Source organism: Labeo rohita, chromosome 19, assembly GCF_022985175.1.
Source record: "Labeo rohita strain BAU-BD-2019 chromosome 19, IGBB_LRoh.1.0, whole genome shotgun sequence".
NCBI classification, from domain to species: domain Eukaryota; kingdom Metazoa; phylum Chordata; class Actinopteri; order Cypriniformes; family Cyprinidae; genus Labeo; species Labeo rohita.
This window is the reverse complement of record NC_066887.1, coordinates 4952607-4974783: the sequence shown is the minus strand read 5'-3', so window position 1 is coordinate 4974783 and position 22177 is coordinate 4952607. Positions and strand designations below refer to the sequence as shown.

The window sequence follows — 22177 nt, the reverse complement described above, 5'->3', positions numbered from 1 at the left end:
CAACAGATTTAATAACATATTGCCTTGGACATATCTCTTCCCCCCACATGGCACGAGGACATTAAGCCAAAGAAATAACCATTTCAATCTGCAGGCCAATAAATCTTTAAACGTTAAACATTCGGCCTCATCTGATACAGGAGTTAACATTTGAGCGGTTGAGTTGTGCTATTCCATAACAAGGCCATGATTCCATCAAACGCTGCAAGCTGCTAGACAAGATAGTAAGGTGTGTGGATGAGAAAGGTCACGTAGGCCACGTGCACGTTATGATCTCATAGTCCTAAAATACTTCTTGGCAAACCACATTGTGATTTCGGGACTGTGGTTCGCTTGTGACATTTCAATGTCAGGTTTCATAGCAGAGTATGATAACTGCCAGACAGCCAATTAGGGATTTTTTTTTCCCCCCTTCCTCATGCTTACTGAACATTTGAGAATGCCAAAGACATTTGGGCTGCAGAGCTAACAGAAGCAGGATGACATTTGAAAGCACATGTTTTCTCCGCACCTCAAAATTCACAGCACTCAGGCTTACGTGCATTGTTTCCCCTTTAATGGTAATGTTTCAGGACCTGGAGTGGCTGCTATTAACTCAGAATAACACAAAGAGATTATATATTCTTCTGAAATAAAGGAATAACAAAAACCGGCTACACAGAAAAACATGACAGCTGATGCACATCCAAGAGATTGAAAGGGCATTGCGAGGATGTTCTGAATGGTTGCTCACAATTTTTTTTTTTATTTAAAACAATAGCATGCATGCCAGTGTTAATGTGAATAGTATCATGGGAAATGGGAAGCCACCGTTTCAAGTCAAAACTTTGTGTGTAGGTAGAAGACAGCAGAGACTCGTTGGCAAAATGAGCTACAATGAAACAAACTAAACGAATCCAGCAAAAAGCTTTAGCATTTAATTGGAAACCATTTGACCTTCATGCATTCTTTCGTCCAGCAGACCGCAGTTCACTCAGACTCGCAGCTTTTGCTCGCACCGTGAACTCTTGTGAACTTTACGTTCAGACATGGAAAATGTCACATTAGCACAAAGTGCTCCAGGTGGCCTCATGAACAAAAACCTTGGTCAATCTGTCACTCAAATTACTGACAGATTGATGATATGCTAATACAACAATCGATGACGGCATCAGCTAGATGCTACACTAATAGTTTCTGAAAACATCAACTCAGTTGGACATTGGAAGAACGCTCACACTAACTATTATTCCACACAACAAAAAGGGACAAATCGATACTATCATGATACCTGGATGCTGAATCGATATGCATTGTGATTAAGAACTGCGATACTACAAGTCCCATGATTCAATATCACTATGTTTTGCGATTTCTGTCATGACAACTTTGAGAGTTTATCATGGTAATACACATGCCAGTGTTAATGTGTTTAGTCTTGGCAAAATAGATCTGCTACACTGATGCTGCAACAGAGCAAGACCTGAGACTTGCTACTGCCAATACATCCACAAACATGCTGTGAGCACATTCATTTGAAGTCAAAAGTTCACATACACCTTGCAGCATCTGTAAAATGTAAATTATTATACCAAAATAAGAGGGATCATACAAAATGCATGTTATTTTTTATGTAGTACTGACCTAAATAAGATATTTACATATAGTCCACAAGAGAAAATAATATCTGAATTTTTTAAAAGTGACCAGGTTCAAAAGTTTTACATACACTGCCCTCCAAACGTTTGGAAACACCCCTGGCAAAGTGTGGTTTTGGACGATATCAGCATAAATCCTTATCATTTTTTGGTGCAAATACATTAAAGTAACTTGACATTATCATTAAAGACCGGCAATAATAATTTTCATTTTGATTACATAATAATGGCAATATATACATGTCAAAGCTGAGATGCCTGGTTACTGGTTTAAATTTGGCCCAGGTTTTTAAAAGATTTTTGGGTCAGCACACCTTAATAGCTTTAACAACTGATTGCCAATTAAGTTTAGAATACAATGAATTTAGGCCCAGATTATGCAGAGCTGTAATAGCTGATAATGGAGGATATTTTGATGAATTGAAAATTTACGTTTTTTCTATGTATAAACTGTTTATGTAATAAAATATGTTTTCGTAGTTTGTGTTGTCCCTTATCAGTGCAAAATTATCACAAATTAAAAAGGATTCATGCTAATATTATCCAAAACCCCACTTTTCTAGGGCGTTTCCAAACTTTTGGAGGGCAGTGTACACTTGATTCTTAATGCTGTGTTGTTACCTGAATGACACACAGATGTGTTTTTGTTTGTTTGTTTGTTTGTTTGTTTAGTGACAGTTGTTCATGAGTCCCTTGAACAATTAAAGTGCCTGCTGTTCTTCAGAAAAATCCTTCAGGTCCCACAAATTCTTTGGTTTTCCAGCATTTTTGTGTATTTGAACCCTTTCCAAAAATGACTGTATGATTTTGAGATCCATCTTTTCACATTGAGGACAACTGAGGAACTCATATGCAACTATTACACAAGGTTCAAACACTCACTGATGCTTCAGAAGGAAAAACGATGCGTTAAGAGCCGGGTGGTGAAAACTTGAATTTGAAGATCAGGGTAAATTTTACTTATTTTGTCTTCTTGGAAACATGCAAGTATCTTCTGTAGCTTTTGAAGGGCAGTACTAAATAAAAAAATATATATTTAGGAAAAATAAGAAAAATGTATATATAAGAACTGCTGGCAGTTTAACTATTCGGGACAAACAAGGGACTCATGAACAACTATCACTAAAAAAAAAAAAAAAAAAAAAAAAAAAACAGCTGTGGATCATTCAGGTAACAACACAGTATTAAGAATCAAGTGTATGTAAACTTTTGAACAGGGTCATTTTTATAAATTCAACTATTATTATTTTTTCTTGTGGACTAAATGTAAAATGTCTTTTATGTGAAATATCTTACTCAGTTCAGTACTAAATAAAAAACTAACATGCATTTTGTACAATCCTTCTTATTTTGGTAAAATAATGAACATTTTGCAGATTCTGCAAGGTGTATATAAACGTCTGACTTCAACTGTATATGAATGACCCCCATATATAGCATACATGAAATCACCCAGTAGCAGATCTATACAGGTGGAGCTGGGGAGGTGGAGGGTTTCTGAAGCGCACTGCAACTGCTACAGCAAACACTAGCCGGGTATTTAAATGTTGAGCAGCAAGCTCATTGGCTGCTGATGTGAAAGAAACCAATCAGCTGTGAGTAGTGACGTGATTACATCATTTGTTGATTTTGGACAAAAACACTATATTGCACTCTTCAAAATTCTCCTTTTGTGTTCCATGGAACAAAGTCATATGAGTTTGGGTGAGTAAATGACAGAATCTGTATTATTTTGGGTGACCTATTACTTTAGCTAAAGACAGAAAGAACAAAAATGTAACATCTGCTTAAGCAGAACATGACGTACAGAACATTAACTCTGTGCACCAAAGTCACACTCATCAACAAGTGAGATTGCTGTTGACCTCCTACACATAATATGGATGTAACAATTAACATAATTAACCTGGCTGGACTCTTATGCTTGAGTGGGAGCCACCGCTGTTTATTTGCACACCTACTGCAGACAAGTCATAACTATGAGAGAGACTGAAAAACAATTGAGGATGATGACGCCATTACAAAACCATCCAGAACGATTTTGGGAGTAACAATTAACATTTGCTTTCACTCAGGTCAACATATTCTTCGCAATTAAAGTTCCTGTGAGGGACAGAAATCTATTTTGCAACGTATGAAAAGAGAACATTAGTGCTACCAGTGTCCACACCAGCCATTCAACAAGTTAATTCCTGCTTCCTCCGAGCAGCCATGCAAAAAGTACATATGAATGGCTCTCTCAAATGTGCGACTTTTCAGATAGCAATTTACGTTCAATCAACCTCAGCTTTCTCATATATTAAAAGCCTCCTACAGCTCTCTACACATGCTAAATATAGAAACTATTCTATTTCCATTCAATGGGTTTGGTGAACAAAGGACTAACCCCCTCGATATCCCAATTCGCAAAGTCCCAGAATAATAACACCGTGGCTTCCTGCACCTCAGCCGAGATGTCATATTTGGTGAGAAAGGGGGCTACTCAACAAAACCCCTGTTAGGCTGCTAGAACAATGGGGCACAAATTGAGCGCTGGCAAATGGTACCCATAAGTGAGTAAAGGAGAGAAAATGAGCTTAGGAACGGATACAGAACAGGTTTTACATCTGCGGTCTCATGTGAATGACATTTTATAGGATTTCCATGTCAGGATATTTTACTGAAAGGGATTTACAGCCTAAATAAAGTCCTTAAATAGAAGGTTGCTATAAAACTGGAGCTTGTTAAAGTTTTCCCAGTCATTTCCATATTAGTTGTCATGTCTGCGACCATGGATACTTCTAGTAAACATACAAATCACACTTCACCATAAAACATGACCTTTTAAATGAACAACATGCATTATTTTCGTGCAAAGCCACTGTGCATGATTGCAAAGATATATTCTACACCATTGTCCAAAAGGTAGATTTTGTGTTTTTAAAATTAAAGTCTCCTATAGGGGTGTAACGATACATGTATTCGTACCGAACCGTCACGGTACGGGCATCTCGGTTCGGTGCATGAGGTCTTACAACGAATGCAGGCAATTCACCCCCAATCCAGAAGGGGGCGCTTGCAGTAATGGAGTTGCGCACTTGAGAACAAAGCACACTAGACAGTGACCATGTGCTGATTCTGAACGTGTCTCTCACTGACAAAGGAGTATAACGTTACTTTAAAAGCTTGCACACTCTACTGTCTGCGAAATGGAGATTTGTGCTGTTGTATCCTACGCGTCTCATTCGGCACAAATCCAAATATTCCATAATATTTCCATATTTACGACACATCCAAATGCTAAACTATTGTTTATTAAGTAAATTATGGACTTTGTACTTTAGTTGCATTCTAACGGTGACACAGTGAGGCGGGCGCGCTGATGTTTAGTTCACTGTGTTTTATTTTGATAAAGTACCAACTGCGCTGTCAAGTTAGCAATGCTAGAGGCCTGAAACTGATATGTTTTGTTTTTGTGTGCGCCAGCGTGATTGCTTCAACTTTCCTCATACCAGCAAAATCAACTTAAACAAAAAACAAATAGAATGTCGCTTTCTGCCATTTGAGTTTCCTTTCTGTCACAAAAATGAACTGAAACTCAGCAAATATAGGCTACGTTATGTGTCGCACAGTTTTTTTTTCCCCTTGTCTACTAGTTAACCTAACCCTAACTAAATGAAATATATTTCAAATATTTATTCCTTGTATGTATATATAAACTGCAGATTTTATAGCCTATATATGGCAATAATTTGATATAATATTTAGTATTTTCACATGTAGGTGAAAAAAAAAATCGTAATTTGTACTACTGTCTGTTTAAAATAAATGGAAAGAAACCTAGCATAGATTTGTTTGTTTTTTTCTGTTGTACCGAAATTGTATCGAACCGTGACCCTTGAACCCAGGTATGTACCGAACCGAACTGTGTACCGCTACACCCCTAGTCTTTATTTACAAAAACAGTATAAACAGTATAAATATAAACAGTAATATTGTTAATTTTTTTTTTACAGTTTCAAATTACCAGTTTCTGTTGTAATATATGTTACAATTTAATTTATTCCTGTGATCAAAGCTGAATTTTCAGCATCATTACTCCAGTCTTCACAGCCGTCAGAAATCATTCTAGCATGCTGTATGAAAGCTTCATTTCCTTTTATAAAATAAATGAACATTATTTTGGGATGCTGTCGAGCTCTAGAGTCAAACATTGTTTACGCCTGACATATTGTTTGTGGCATGAAGCACAGCAGACTGCATGTGCCCCTTGGAGGCGCTGAGAGGTGTTTATACTCTGTGTTCACCCTGGCACGACTCATCGAAGTGACAAGCAGCAGTGTGGAGAAAATATCAGCTGAACCAGCAAGATGCAGCTCTGAAAAGTAGCAGTTTGCCAAACTTTACCCTACGAAGATATAATACTACTTGTTCAAAAGCAGTTTACTGTTCACATACAGATGTCCATATAGCTAAACTGGCAAGGCATGACAACGCTAAGGTCATGGGTTCAACTTCTAGCATAACAACTTGTACTAGGGATTTATAATCAATTGTCTATCCAACTTATTTTTTCTGTAAGAGTGGGTGCAGCCATATATAAATTTTATGGGCCTGGCTTTTTTTAGCTGTGCAAAACAGCTTGTTTTGCTGCTTGATATTGCAAATTAGTGTCTTACCATATTATTTCAATATATTATGTTAATTATGAACACACTGGTTTGTAGTGTAAACAGTTTTACAGTTTACCGCAAGTTGTTATTCTTCTCATTTCCCTATAGCGGTTAAAGAACCAGAAGTCTCGCCCGTAGGCTTATTTACACGTTGGAAGAATAAGGTGGATATAATCAGTTTAAAATATTATGCAGAACAAGTCAAAAGTTTGTTCAGTAAGGTTTTCAGTGTTTTTGAAAGACGTCTCTTGCACAAAAAAAAGTATAAAAGCTGTTGCTGGGAGAGTGCCCTTTCAAAATGTACACATTTGTACCTTATTTATCCCTAAACAGTGCATAGAAGTTTTTTAAAGGGACATATGTGACCCTGAACCACAAAACCAGTCGTAAGTCGCACGGGTATATTTGTAGCAATAGCCAACAATACATTGTATAGGTCAAAATGATTGATTTTTCTTTTATGCCAAAAATCATTAGATATTAAGTAAAGATCAGGTTCCACGAAGATATTTTGTAAATTTCATTTCAGAATCCAGATTTTCAAATAGTTGTATCTCTGCCAAATATCTATACATCAGTGGAAAACTTATTTATTCACATTTCAGATAATGTATAAATCTCAATTTCAAAAAAACTGACCCTTGGTTCAGGGTCACATATTTGTAAGTGTATTTATTAGCACTTGTACTTTTTTTTTTCCGGAGAGTGCGGCATTTATTTAAACAAAAATACAGTAAAAACGGTTTTAAAATATTGTAAAATATTACTACACTTTAAATGACTGTAACTGTTTTTTATTTATCTATATTAAAAAACGTAATTTATTCACAAATTTTACTTTTTTTTTCTCGGATTCTTCAATAAAAGGTTCAAAAGAACAGCAAAATGTAAAAATATATATTACTCATCCTAAGCTTTTGAACAATCATGTACATAAATTATATAAAGATCATGTTTCGTGATTTTTGATTAGTAATATGCATTGCTAAGAACTTCATTTGAACAACTTTAAAGGTAATTTTCTCAATATTTTGATTTTTTTAGCACCGTCAGATTCCAGATTTAGTGCTTTCATATGACGTATAAATCTCAATTTTAAAAAAATGACCCTTATGTCTGGTTTTATGACTGGTACTTACATTTAAATTAATCATCTGACATAATGCACTTATTGTGTACATACATGTTTTTACATTGTACTTATATTTTAAAATATACCTGCATATAACAACATCTGTAATTACATTTATAATAACACTGTTGACCCATTCCCTAACACCTTAACCCACCATTAAACCTACCCATACCACCAAACATATCCCTAAACTTACCCATATCCCAACAGCAGCAAAAGTGTTTTGCAATACAGTATAAACACAATAAGCACATTGTACTTATTGTTTGATGTAAGTACATAGTAGTTAATGCCACCTAATATAAAGTGGGACTGATAAATGTTTACAACTGTGCAAGAGGCAATTTCAAGGCATATACGCTGTTGTGTTAAAAGGTGTTTTAGTTTCATCCATGTGTGTGAGCATGAAGGTGAACAGAAAAAAAAACGAAGCTATCTGACCTGGGAAGCACAACACGGCTGTTATGAACACCGTCAGCAGTGACAGGATTTCTGACATGGACTGCTGAGATGTTATAACTGCTAAGCGGAGAACTGAGACAGGCCGACAAATGAGAAAGTAGTCAAAGAAGCTCTGAAGCGATGTTTCTAGGTCAGTGACTTTAAGAGGGAGCCATGAGGCACATCTTTCTCTTTCACACTTCAGAGAAAAACGCGGAAGACGACAAGACAAACGCAAAAGAAAAAAGCTGAACTCATTCGGTAGAAAGCCTGACGCAGCACTTTAAACTGTGAAAGTGTAGCTGATGGCAACAAAGCTGGGATAAAAGAAATTACCCATGCAGTGTTCATAATTTCATGCACACCTTTTTTTATTTCAATTTTGAAGATCAGATAATATCATTAATAAAGCAGAACCTGCCAGCATGAAGATGACCTTAAATGAAGAGCAAGGTCAGAAGAGGAAGGACTGGCTGAGACGTGCTCATAAATAAGCAAAGCAATATAAGTGCAATAACTCATATCACACAGCAATAACACAGATCCAGCACGCAGACAGGAAGGTAGCGCCCAGTTTGCCTGTTATTGACCTTCATGTATGTGAAAAGTCTTCTCTTCATGACTTCTCACTTTTAAAGGGATAGTTCAACCAAAATGAAAATTCTGCCATTATTTAAGCGGTCTATCTACAGACTACAGGCTAATTACGTTTTTTTTTCTTAAAGGAGAAGTCCACTTCCAGAACAACAATTTACAAATAATTTACCCACCCCCTTGTCATCCGAGATGTTCATGTCTTTCTGTCTTCAGTCGTGAAGAAATTATGGTTTTTGAGGAAAACATTTCAGGATTTTTCTGCATATAACGGACTTCATTGGTGCCTCGAATTCGAACTTTCAAAATGTAGTTTAAACGCAGCTTTAAAGGGCTCTAAACGATCCCAGCCGAGGAAGAAGGGTCTTATCTAGCGAAACGATCTGTCATTGTTTTCGAACTGAAATGAAAATGATTCATTCATTTTGAACTAATCTTTAATGTGACTCGTGAAGAACGAGTTGTCTTGGGAAGTGATTCATTCAGTCGCGCATGCGCAACATCCTATTAGGTTCTGTACTGGAATTCGTTCACCTGTTTCGAGTCTTTGCGTTTTTCGAGTCATTCGTTCATCTTATGGTGCTGTCACGTGATGCTGATTTTGCTAAAATGAATGAAATGACTCAAAAAAGATTCGTTCATTTTGCTAAACGAGACTCAAAGGTCCAAGTTGGTAAAATGATCCGAACTTCCCATCAATACTGCAAATTACATCTTAGAATCACCACAAGTTCATTGTCTGTATACTCCGGCTCAAAAAGGTAGAGTATGTCGAAAAACTCCATGTTATTTTTTCCTACAACTTCAGAATCGTCAACATCGTTGTACCTCGTTGTACCTCGTTGTACCTCGTTGTACCTCGTTGTACCTCGTTGTACCTCGTTGTACCTCGTTGTAGGGGGCAGCCGTGGCCTAATGGTTAGGGAGTTGGGTTGTAACCGAAAGGTTGTGAGTTCGAGTCCCAGGTCGGGCAGGGATTGAAGGTGGGGGGAGTGAATAACCAGCACCTCAATACCACGACTGAGGTGAGTCCCTTGAGCAACGCACTGAACCCCCAACTGCTCCCCGGGCAGCGCAGCCCACTGCTCCGGGTGTGTGTTCACGGTGTGTGTGTGTGTATATGTGTTTGTTCACTACTCATTACTGTGTGTGTGCACTTGGATGGGTTAAATGCAGAGCACAAATTCCGAGTATGGGTCACCATACTTGGCCACAGCTCACGTCCTGTCCTTTCCTTTCCTTTCCGTTTGTAAAAAGTGTTTGACTTACTTGCACTTTCTAAGTCTTTGCACGTCCACTTTGTAAACACTGGGTCTGTGGTTCCCCCTATGCCATGTGACCTTCCAACGTGATTCAAAACGCGCATCCCAGAGCCTGTGCTACACGAGCTTTTGTGCGTTTAGAGCCCTTTGAAGCTGCATTTAAACTACATTTTGGAAGTTAAAAATCGGGGCACCAATGAAGTCCATTATATGGAGAAAAATCCTGAAATGTTTTCCTCAAAAAACAATTTCTTCACGACTGAAGACAGAAAGACATGAACATCTTGGATGACAAGGGGGTGAGTAAATTATTTGTAAATTGTTGTTCTGGAAGTGGACTTCTCCGTTAAGTATGTTCAGGTCAGTCTTAGAATGTTTCAGCTAGTTGTGTAATGTGTCCCCAGCTTTACTCACCCTCATGTTCCAAATCTGAGTTTCTATCTTCTGTTAAACACAAAAGAAGATATTTTGAAGAATGTTGGTAAACAGTTAATGGTAGCCATTGACTTCCATGTATTTTTTCCATACTACTGAAAGTCAATGGCTACCGTCAGCTGTTTGTGATCAACAGAAGAAAGAAATCCATACAGGTTTGGAACGACATGAGGGTGAGTAAATAATGACCAAATTTTAATTTTTAGATGAGATATCTCTTTAAAGTCCGGAAAGAGTTTTGATTCACCTGTACTATTTAGCTCAGACTACATAGTAAAGGTAGTGTTCCATAATTATTATTATCTTTTGAACTTCCTGTTTGTTAAATGCATCTTTATTTGCCAGGAAGTTCATTTTAATTTTAGGTAATTCAATTTGCGCTTTGCTATGATCACAGTAATTTGCTTCTTACATGTCCTCTTCAAACAGTCTCGGCATTAATATTCAGCGGCTCCTGATCTCAGTGGGTGATTAACACTGGCTCACCGTCAGGGAATGTCTTCAGGATATTTGTTCAGGATTTTTAATTAGCTTTTATGAATCTTAAAAGCTTTGTGTGGGGAGAGAAATATAACTGTGGCTCGTTCATGAATTAAACATGTAACGCCACCGTAAACAATTCAGTACATGAACTATCAACACAAACGTTAAGCAGGACAACAGCACAGCAATCAAACAGAAGAATCAACATTAACAGGACAACCAGAGGGAAAAAAGAGAAATTAGATCAACTAAATCTGACCCAATGAAATTCATTTTATTGTTTCCCCTAATTCCATTATTTTCATTTTAAGCTTTTTAGATTTAATTTTGTTCCATTTAATTTTTTCTAGACTCTGTTTTAAAATAATAATAATAATAATAAAAAGACATGTCTAATTAATTGAAATCAAGTAACTTATGCAATTTAACAGCAATTTATTAAAAGTTGAGCAAAAATTACATTTTTAAGGCCCTATGAAATGTTTATATATATTTTTTCAAATTCAGTTTTATTTTTATCAAAATCTTTATTTTCCATTTTTTTCAAGATTCCATTTTAATGGCTGTGTTTACTTTTAATAATAAAAGCATCTCTAATAATTTATTTCTTTTAAAAATTAATTTATTATTATTTTATTTATTTTTTCAGAAATACTGTGTTGTGCACATTTTTCTGGTAAATAAATTATGGTAAATATTCCTCTAAAAAAAAAACGCTTCAATAATAATTTTAGTAGTAGTAGTTTTAGTAGTATCATCATCACATTACAAGTAATATATTTCTGTCACAGTTTCTTCAAGTTAAACAGAACTTTTGTTTTGACAGGTTGCTGTGAAGACCTTTAAATTTAATAAGACCTTTTTAAATTACATAAATAAAGTTTTGAAAAATCAGTACTACCATCACAGGAATAAATTGAATTACATTTTAAAATATATTCAAATCGAAATTAATGTAATAGCATTTCACAACATCACTGTTTTTACTGCATTTTTTTTTTATAAACACAGCCTTGGAGAGCATCTTTCTTTCCAAAAAAAAAAAAAAAAAAAAACATTAAAACAATTTATTATTATTATTTAAAACTTTTCAAATGGAAAGTGTATATAAATTATTTTTACCTTTATTTGTCACTGGTTAAAAGTTACCTGTAATTTTATTTTATAATAAAAACCTTTTGTGTACAGTAATTCATTTGTTAGATGAAATGATGAATATTATTATTATTCAAATAATACTTTTTGCAATTATTAGGGCTCCAAGGTTTCCATTAACAACTATACTTGCGCCTGTGTGTGTGTGCTTACCAACTTAACCGTATTTTGTAGACAAATCTGCACCTAAAAATGAACTAAATCTACAAGAATGTCTTTTTGAAAACATCCGCATTTGTTAAAACAAAATAAAAATGAAGTAATGCATTTTTTTAATTGTTAAAATGCAGAATGTTTTCTGTTGAAAGACTGCATATGAAGTCTATGCAATGTCCTCATTTAGTTACGAAAATGTGTGTACACCTGATATTTCCTATATTATGGGGACCAAGTATAGTAATAACAGTAAATTTTGACCTTGTGGGGACATTTTTTTGGTCTCCATGAGGAAAACAGCTTATGAATCATATAGAACGGAGTGTTTTGAAAATCTGAATTAGCATAAAGTTTTCTGTCAGGGGTAGGTTTAGGTGTAGAATTAGGGTAAGTGGAAAGAAAATACAATTTGTACAGTATAAAAACCATTACGTCTAAGGAATGTCTCCATTAAACATAGAAACCAGTATGTGTGTGTGAGTGTTTTTAACCTCTTTGTCCATGCTCTCCAGGTCTTCTTTGCAGAGCGTGTAGAGCGGCATGGTTTCAGACATGCTGGGCTGCCGTTTCCTGCGGGAAGGTCCAGGCTGCTCATCGTCAGCACTCGATCCTGCAACCTCATCTGTCTGCTGAGAGCCCTGAGCTGACCTGAACAAACACAGAAACAATCAATCGCTCAACACACACACTCCAGATCAGCAGCTGCTGTAATCAGTCAGCGCTTGAAATATGTTTATCAAGCAAAACCGTCTGAGGTTGCTCCGACAGAGCACCAAAAGCAGGACAGCGGCTCTCCCGGTCTGAGCAACAGCCAAATAAGCAATCGAGAGCAAATCAAGAAATCAAACACACACAGAGCCCAAGCCTGTCCACAGCAGAGAGCAAACATTCAATCACATCTCCACTTTTGTCAGAGGAGCCACAACATGATAATTATGATAATTCAGCACAGGAAGATAGACGGTCAGTTCAGACAGCGTCTGCATCCATTAACCTCACTACAGCTCACTACACGTGCGGTTTAAACAAGCATTTTTACTCAATGAGTTCTGAAAAACTTGCATCCACAAAAACTGCATATGATTTTTTTGCATATGAATTCTCTGTTTTGATCTGGTAGAAAGTAAGATTACAAAACATTAAAAATCACCTAAAATCACATTTTATATTTTATATTTAAAAAATGTTTTTGAATTTGCCATTATATAATATTCATATTAAATGAATAATGTGAGAATTGCCAGAATTCATTCCACTGAAATCAATGTATTTCATTAAATCCCTCTGAATTTATAACTGCTCAAAAATAATTCATGATTTCTAACAAAACAACATTAATACTCTTTTGGATGTTTTCAAAAAAATATATATTTATTTCACCTGTATAACTTTTACTTTTATTCTTCATGCCGCAATGGTTCATCAATGACATGCATCAACAAAATTTAGTCAATAAAATATATATATATATATATATATATATATATTGTTCATTAAAAAAAATAATAATAATAAAATAAAAATAAAATAAAATAAAATAAAATAAAAATGAATGAATGAATGAATGAATGAATGAACAGTTTGAATTTTAGTCTTGCAAGATTTGGTTAACATACTGAAATGACTAATTAAATCAAGTGAAAGGTAATATTTATACAGTTGTGTCTAGATTTAAGAGTACACCTACTGCTTTTCCCCCCCCCAAAAGCATTTACTTGAAGCACTGAAATATTTTTATTATTATTAATATTATTAGAAACTTTTGGTTTGGCACAGACATCAATTAATTTCATACACCTTTAAAATAGAGTCACAGAAGACCTCAATGCAAAATGCAGACTTGTATTTCTCAACAGCAGTGTCATCTTTGGAAAGGACAACATGTCAGGTCGAGTTCATCAGAAATCATCACTAGTCAACCTGACAACACAGACAAAGCACTGTCTGAGTTTGTACAAAACAGCAAGACAGACACAGGACAAAAAAGAAAATCATTCAGAGCACTGATATAACATGATAATTAGCACCAGCTGTTTAAGCAGCATATCTATGCTTTCAAATATGCAATCAAGTGTTTAACTGCTGTGGATGGCTCAGTGGTTTCCGTAGAAACTGAATCTGAAAAAGTTTGGAGTAAAAGCTGCAAACTGGTCTGTGAAGCAAACAAACTCTGAAATCACAGTGGAGAAACCGAGGGACGCTGGAGCTTAACAAACCGTCTCCTCCTGCTGATATGAGAGAGAGCGTGACTGACAGTAGACAGCAGAGGATTTTGTGAGCTCTGCTGGACAGAGCAGCTGCAGAAAATCCAGGTGTGATGACTGTCTAACCATTTACTGTCAGACTTCTAAGAAAAAACATAATTTCAAAAGTCATAACATCATAATTTTACAACAGTTCTTTCTGGTCCCCGAATCTGATTGGCTGAAAGGGGTGTGGCATTCTAGTGATATCAGAACTCCAAACGTTTCACTGTTTGTATCACTCCGCTTGTGATATTTCTCACAGTGAGTGTCACGGCGGACACCAAAATCCACTATAATTTTAAAAATAATACAGTTTTGTGTCACAGTATGTCGTTTTTCAGGTGAGAATGTACTTGTTTAGACTTTAAATATGCGGTTTGTTAATAAAGACAATATCTACTTGAAAATTTGCTTCAACGTTTTCAGAGATGTGAGCTCCAGGCATCAGCGACCATTCAGCATTCACGAACCTGCCCAGAGCAGCCTTACCTCGGCCAGATCGTCTGGAATTTACCGCTGGCTCTGATGTCTCTATAGCGGTTAAACATGAGGTGTATTTGGTTTTGGGTAAATCAAACGAGCAGTCTTTGCACTCATTAATCTATTATTTGTTCCAGAGCAAATAGTTTTGGCTGAGGGCAAAATTTCATCTCATTATATTTTATGTAATGTTAATGCTTTACATCAGAGTGCTGCCTTTGTACTTCTGACTCAAAAAATAAAACTATATAAATAATAGCAGTATATAATAATAGTATTTAGTATTCGGAAATGGTGCATTTAGTGATGGTGATTTTAGTTATTATTCCGCCATAAGATGGCAACAAGAAACCTATTAGCCTAACAAATACAAAGTTCAAACTTTATTTGTTTGCTTGTTCAAAAATTATTTCATTATTATTAAAATTTTATTACAAATAAAAAAAGATGATTTAGGGTAAAACAGCAGAAAGAATAAAAGAACACAAACTGAGTCTCTACCAGCAGGTGGCGCTTATTAAATAACAGTTATATTACGTTTCTTTGGTTACCGCTGCAAGCAAAGCAGCGCCGTGCTTATGAACACTACTTTAATGAAAAGAAAACGCCATGTAAACTTTTTAAAGGAGAAGTCCACTTCCTAAACAAAGATTCACACATAATTTACTCACCCCCCTTGTCATCCAAGATGTTCATGTCTTTCTTTCTTCAGTCGTAAAGAAATTATGTTTTTTGAGGAAAACATTTCAGGATTTTTCTTCATATAATGGACTGATATGGCGCCCTGATTTTGAACTTCCAAAAAGCAGTTTAAATGCGTCTTCAAACGATCCCAAATGCAGTTGTAAATGATCCCAGCCGAGGAAGAAGGGTCTTATCTAGCGAAACGAACATTTATTTTCATAAAAATAATACAATTTATATACTTTTTAATGTCAAACACTTGTCTTGCCTGGACTGTTTTTGTTCCGGTTCATGACAGTTAGTGTATGTCGAAAAACTCCCATCTCATGTTCTCCCTCAACTTCAAAATCGTCCTATATCACTGTTTTACCTTTTTTGTTAAGGGTGTTTGATCTTCTTTGCATGTTCACTTTGTAGAGACTGGGTTGATACTTCTGCAGCGATGTAGGATGATTTTGAAATGATTTTTGAAGTTGATGGAGAAAATATGTACATACCCTAACTGTCTTGAGTCAGAATACACAGTTCAAAACGAGCAAGGCAAGATGAGTGTTTGAGAATAAAATGTTTTTAAATTTTATTTTTTTTTATGAAAATAACCGATCATTTCACTAGATAAGACCCTTCTTTCTCAGCTGGGATCATTTACAACCGCATCTGAGATCGTTTGAAGATGCATTTAAACTGCATTTTGGAAGGCACCATAACAGTCCATTATAACTCCTTCAAAACAGTCAGTTCCCCTCAGAGATACATTCATATAAACCCGTTCAATATTTAGGATAATATATTCAATATTTCGTACATTGTGAACAATGATCTTGTTCTGCCTGCTACAGATTTTTTCCTCTTTGTATTCGTCTTCAGCGTCTCTGTTAATGGTTGTTTAAAGATTTCGTAATATTTCCACACACATGCAATTTTGAACCAAGACGAGTATTTTGACATACTTTTGTAGGCTACTTGTCATACAGAGACACATCTCTCTATGCTCGCTTGAAATTTCAAATGAACAAAGCTTAAAAACACTTTCGTGACGATGCGGCAGTGGCCTGATTGGGCTAGTGACAAATTCGTCAACTGTCCCAAGCGTCTTTCACGCTGGTCCCAGCCCATCGGGCACTCCTTATTGTCATGCCCTGAAGTTATTTTTACTTTCAACAACACCTTGTAAGACGCAGCCAACAAATGCACTGAGCAGGGCTGTCATTGAAAATCACCTTTACCGATGAAAGGATAGTACAACAAAGATTTCCTCTGTGAACACTGAAACAAATGTTTTGTTGTGAATATGAGAGTGAGCTGAAGAATGAATGCTGTATCAGATGCAGGTAATCACACTCGCTAGTCCATCTCTTTCATAAAACTCTACTACACATAATACAGTGAGCTTTTAATACAGCGATGCAATAAGCTTGCAATGAAGAAACTCAACGTTTCTTCATTACTAGTTCTAAAGTGACGTTTTCAAATTAGTAACAGAGGCTTGTGCTCAGCTGTTAAACTGTCAATTTGAGATTTGAATCCATGGGCGAAAGAAGTAGTTCTGCACAAATGAGGGTCTTTAAAAACACTCATTACACATTTGTGCCATCAAACTATTGTATAAACATAATAATCACACTTGTAGCTTTGTGACATGGCTGTATTTCATGTATATAGAGCCATATCACACTGCTACTTGTGATACAGCTTATTTAGAAACTTAACACAAGAGTAACTTAACAATTTCAGGTTTAATAGTAAGGAGAAAACGGAGTTGCTTAAATAACCATATAATCATGACCATGAAATTGGTAATGGGAAGTGGGAACTTCAAGAACTTTTTAAAACTATTCAGTCTTGTTGATGAAATTTCCACATCTAGTTATTTACCTCTCTTAATTCAACTTACACTCAACTTCAAAGCTGCAAAAAGGACACAAAGCATCATAGAAGCATCATTAAAGAAGACTGTATGACTCCTAGTGCTATAATCAGTCTACCATCCATTAAAGGGATAGTTCACCCAAAAAGGAAATTTTGCCAACGTATCCTGGGGGATACAAGCATTTGAGAAGCTGTGGGGAGATTTTGGTTTCATTTTGAAAGGGTGTTTGTTGTAAATATTTAAATGAGGTGACTTCTTACTTCTTTCAGATGAGTTTCTACATTCTTTGTTTAGCTGATGGGCAGATAAAGTTGATCTATTCACATATTTACACCTGTTGGAGGGGATGTACCTGAATAAAAAGCTGTGCAGCATTAGCTTATTAGGTTTACAATTTAATTTAATGCTTATATTTTTTGTAATCTGTCTCTAAATGTTTATATCTCAGGGGACATGTTGCCCTTTTGGGGGTATAAATCAAGCTATAAAAACATATATATAGACTATGTGATTTTGTTGCTTGTGCTTCAGAAAATCTAATCAAAACTTTTTGCAGTCTTGCCAAAACACATACTGTAGAACTGGATAGGTCTGACAGTCAAAGTTCCATATTTGGTAATTGTTTTGTTATATTGTGACAGAAAACTGAATCAAAAAAACTCAGTGCAGTTTGGGTGCAACCCAGTGGTTATTATTAGTATAGTGCCCGAACAAAATCTCACAGGAACCACAATTTTTGTGATATCAACTTCAAATTTGGAACATAACTTGGTTAGACATGTGGCTTTGGTTTTATACCAGTTTTAAAGTGCAATATATTTGAAAAAATATTTATTTGATATAAAGTTTTAAAAACATATTAAACTACATTATTTTTTACTTGTAAACTTAAAGTTCTATAACTTTTTATACTTTGTAATTGTAATATAAGGGTCCCAATAAGATGAAAAATAGCAATAAATTCAGGTTATTTGCCCATAATGTTGTTCCAAATTCATAGGACCTTCATTCATTTTCGAAAAACAAATTAAAATATTTTTGATCATATCCAAGAGCTTCCTGACCCTGCATAGACAGCAACACAACTGACACGTTCAAGACCCCGAGGTAGTAAGGACATCATTAAAATTATTTTTTGTATTTGCTTTGCTGTCTATGCAGGGTCAGAGAGCTCTCAGATTTTGTCAAAAATATCTTAATTTGTATGAAATCCACTACCTTTTTACATATTTATGCACTAATTTTGGGGGGAAAAGTACTGAAAATTAATATTTCCTGATATTTCTATATTTCTCATGAACATGGAAGCTCTCAAATGAAAGTTTTTAGATGTTAGTCTACCCATTCCCCTAAAAACATGTTTTGGTGGCACCTACAGTTCTTTTCTCTTTTGCTACCTAGCAACAAAAGAGGAATATGGGTGATTTAGTATTGACGCTTTTGTCCTCTCATTTTCTGTTCTTGAACCATTCAACAAGCCCTGTTGCCTGGAGACCAGTACATCCTCTCATCAGCAGCGCAAGAGCACTCACTGCCAGCCTACATGTGACATGTCGTAACAGGGCTGCATGCAGTCCGGCTATTCATTCAACACATCAGGCCTGCTGCAGACGGGCCGTGCAGGGCTGAGCACTCATTACCATACATTAGTTGAGCTTGCTGACGACCCAAGTGTATCTGTCTGGGCAGTTATTAAGGTAGCGCTGTGGTTTAAACATCAAATTTAGCTGTGAACTCTTGCAAATGGTTCCTCAAGGACAGAGGATTGGTTTATTAAATTTGGGACCCCCTACATGGACAGCAAGTGCAAGGATAAGGAAGAAATAAGACAGATGGAAAGAGTCTGAGATCAAGCTGAGAGCAGTTAACAGAGAACGAGAGACGGGATAGGATGCCCAATTCTTCTCCTGGTGGACTACCTGCAGAGATGAGATCCAACTATAATCCACACCTAAACCAGCCAATCGATTCCTCTAGGTTTATTTTAAAATCACAGGTAGGTGTGTGAGAGCAGGACTGGCACTATGGGTGTCCAATGGACTGGTAAATAAAAAATGTTTTAAGAAGTTGTGACCTGCTTGGTCTGACACGATAAAATTAGATCTCACAATTTTAAGGCCCAGATGTTCTTACACAAAGTTCTTTTTCATTATTCTTTTATGGGTAAAAAAAAAAAAAAAAAAAAAAAAAATCAAAATAAAATAAAAACTAAAAGTTCACAGAGACGGAGACGGCAGAAAGCGCATCCTGTTTGCTGTAATTATTTTACAAAAGCACAACGTTTTGTTGTTATTGTGAGTGCACATAAATAAACAGATTTGAAATATGTATTACTTTTATCTGTATGAGCAAAAATTGAGCAATCTGGTTTGTCACAGACTGCGTGACTTCACCACTTCCTGCAGAATTTTTTTTTTCTGTGATTAAGCAACTAATAAAATTTGGTCGCCTCTTTTCATCGACTAATGGTTAGTTGACTATTATGCGGCAGCCCTAGATAAAAACTAAGCTCAGAATCGATTCAAGAGAGAATCGCGATGCATTCAGAAAAAAAAAAAAAACAATCAATGCAGAATCATTTCTCAATTTGTGATGCATCGATTTATTTATCCTGATCTTGGGCTGTTCATACATAATTTCGTGCACATCACAAATTGTATCGATAAATGGCATTTCCTTCAGCTATATCAGTAAACATTTTAAATCACTAAAACCTTTTTCGCAAATAAATAAAATAAATAAATAAGTATTTTTAATACTCTTCAATAAGCTCTTCAGTGTAGTGTGTTCATGTTTTTACTCACAGACTGAACAGAAGAAATGAACTGGAGAAGACTTCTATGTCAAAAAAGGCAAAGCCTCAGAACACATTTTCCTATTACATATTATATGTGACCCTTGACCACAAAACCAGTCTTAAGCAGCACAGGTATATTTGTAGCAATAGCCAACAATACATTGCATGGGTCAAAATGACTTTTCTTTTAGGTTACACTTTATTTTGATAGTCCACTTTAGACATTCTACTAACTATAAGTAACTTTGCAACTACATGTAAACTAATTCTCATTAATTTGCAACTACATGTCTACTAACTCTCAGAGCAGACTGTTAGGTTAGGTTTAGGCTTAGTAGAATAAGTTGACATGTACTTGCAAAGTTTAGAAGAGCATTAGAAGATTTTAAGCTGACAGTCTACTAATACTCTAATGACTAGTTGACATGCAGTTGCAAAGTTACTTACTGTTAGTAGAATGTCTGTAGTGGACTATCAAAATAAAGTGTTACCTTCTTTTATGCCAAAAATCATTAGGATATTAAGTAAAGATCATGTTCCATGAAGATATTTAGTAAATTTCCTACCGCAAATATATCAAAACTTAATTTTTGATCAGTAATATGCATTGCTAAGAACTTCATTTGAACAACTTTAAAGGCAATTTTCTCAATATTTAGATTTTTTTTGCACCTTCAGATTCCAGATTTTCAAATAGTTGATCTCTGCCAAATATTGTCCTGTCCTAACAAACCACAGATCAATGGAAAGCTTATTTATTTCAAAAAATGGACCCTTATGACTGGTTTTGTGTTCCAGGGTTACATGTTATATTATATTGCTCTGCCTATATGGTGTTGTCTATTATGTGGTTCTGTTTTAACAAGCTGGTGTTTTTTTTTTTTTTTTTTTTTTTTTTTTTTGGGTACGCTGCTGGTCCTGAGCACAAATTTCATTTTATGTTTCTAGCATAAAATGACAATAAAAACCCTTAAACCACCACAGAGAAAAAGTAGTTTAAAGCTGTTTAGAGCTAGAGAGAACTTTAACAGAAAGTTCATTTTGGCAAGCTGTTTCAAACTCTCGAAACAAACTCCAATTTAATTTATTTTTGGCCCAATTCTGTTCGTTCTTCAATTTCACCTTTAGCCTGTGAGTGTAGGCAACTTTTTACTGATTATAAGAGGAATATGTAGTTTTGCCACTCATTCAAGTGTCACAACTGACATGCAGGTTATAGAACAGCGTGAAAAAGAGAATATGAGAGGCGAAAAAAGAGAGAGTCAACAGCTTCGAAGACAGATTATAAACAGCACACTGGTATTATTACTATGCTAATAAGCTCATTTCTGTGGATTTGTTTCGGTCACCTAAAAAATTAGGTTTTCTGCTCTCGCCTGAAGCCACACAGAATAACTCCAAATATGAAAATTGATAAACTGAAGTTACTTGTCTACTGTAACTGTCAAATGACAGGAAGGATCTGCATTATTCATATTAAAATGGCATGAGGAAAAACACAAACCCAAAATTTCCATTGTTTACTCAGACTTGTGGCATTATAAACCCTGGGATCATCAATAAGTCTGGCCGGCTGTGGTTGGGTCAGACAGCTGCAGGCCAATGCTATATCTTACTTTTTTTAATCATGCATATCATGCATATGAGTGTGCTTTCCATTTGGTTTTCTGTGACATTTGGTGGCAGATTCTTTTCAATCCTTTTAATGTTGTAAATGTATTGTGTAAAAGTTAGAAGTTTGCCATTTTCACAATGCTTTTTGTTGTCATTTGAGCTTGATAGCTTTAGCCCCTTATGCATTTTCATTATACTGAAAACAGTGGGCAGGTTGTCCTTCCATATTCCAGTGCAGAGAGTAAGTCATAAAGGAGCATCTTATGAGTAAATAACTGCTCCTAAGGTGAACTATTTCATTTCTAATTTATTTCTCTCCTCATCAGATGCTGACACAGGAGACGTGTTTTTCCTTCCTCACTTTCGATCAGCATTTACAGGCTTGTTTTTATTATTCCCTTGTCACAGCAATGGCCAAAGGAGCTGATGAAATTTGCTAATAATTTCTGTTTCACAATCTCAGACCTGCCAAGGCGCAATGCTTTATTTCTCGCAGATTTTATTTAGAGCTTAGAGATTAATGTGAAATAGACTGC

General features: G+C 35.7%; 1 protein-coding gene across 2 annotated transcripts in view; it reads right to left on the bottom strand.

The window, feature by feature from the left end:
• Positions 1–22177, bottom strand: part of ctdp1 (CTD (carboxy-terminal domain, RNA polymerase II, polypeptide A) phosphatase, subunit 1) — a 139270-nt gene that overhangs the window by 74501 nt on the left and 42592 nt on the right. For both annotated transcript variants that reach the window (XM_051136292.1, XM_051136291.1), the window contains exon 11: positions 12442–12598. In XM_051136292.1, the coding sequence (XP_050992249.1) occupies positions 12442–12598 (157 nt within the window). The remainder of the gene's footprint in view (positions 1–12441; positions 12599–22177) is intronic.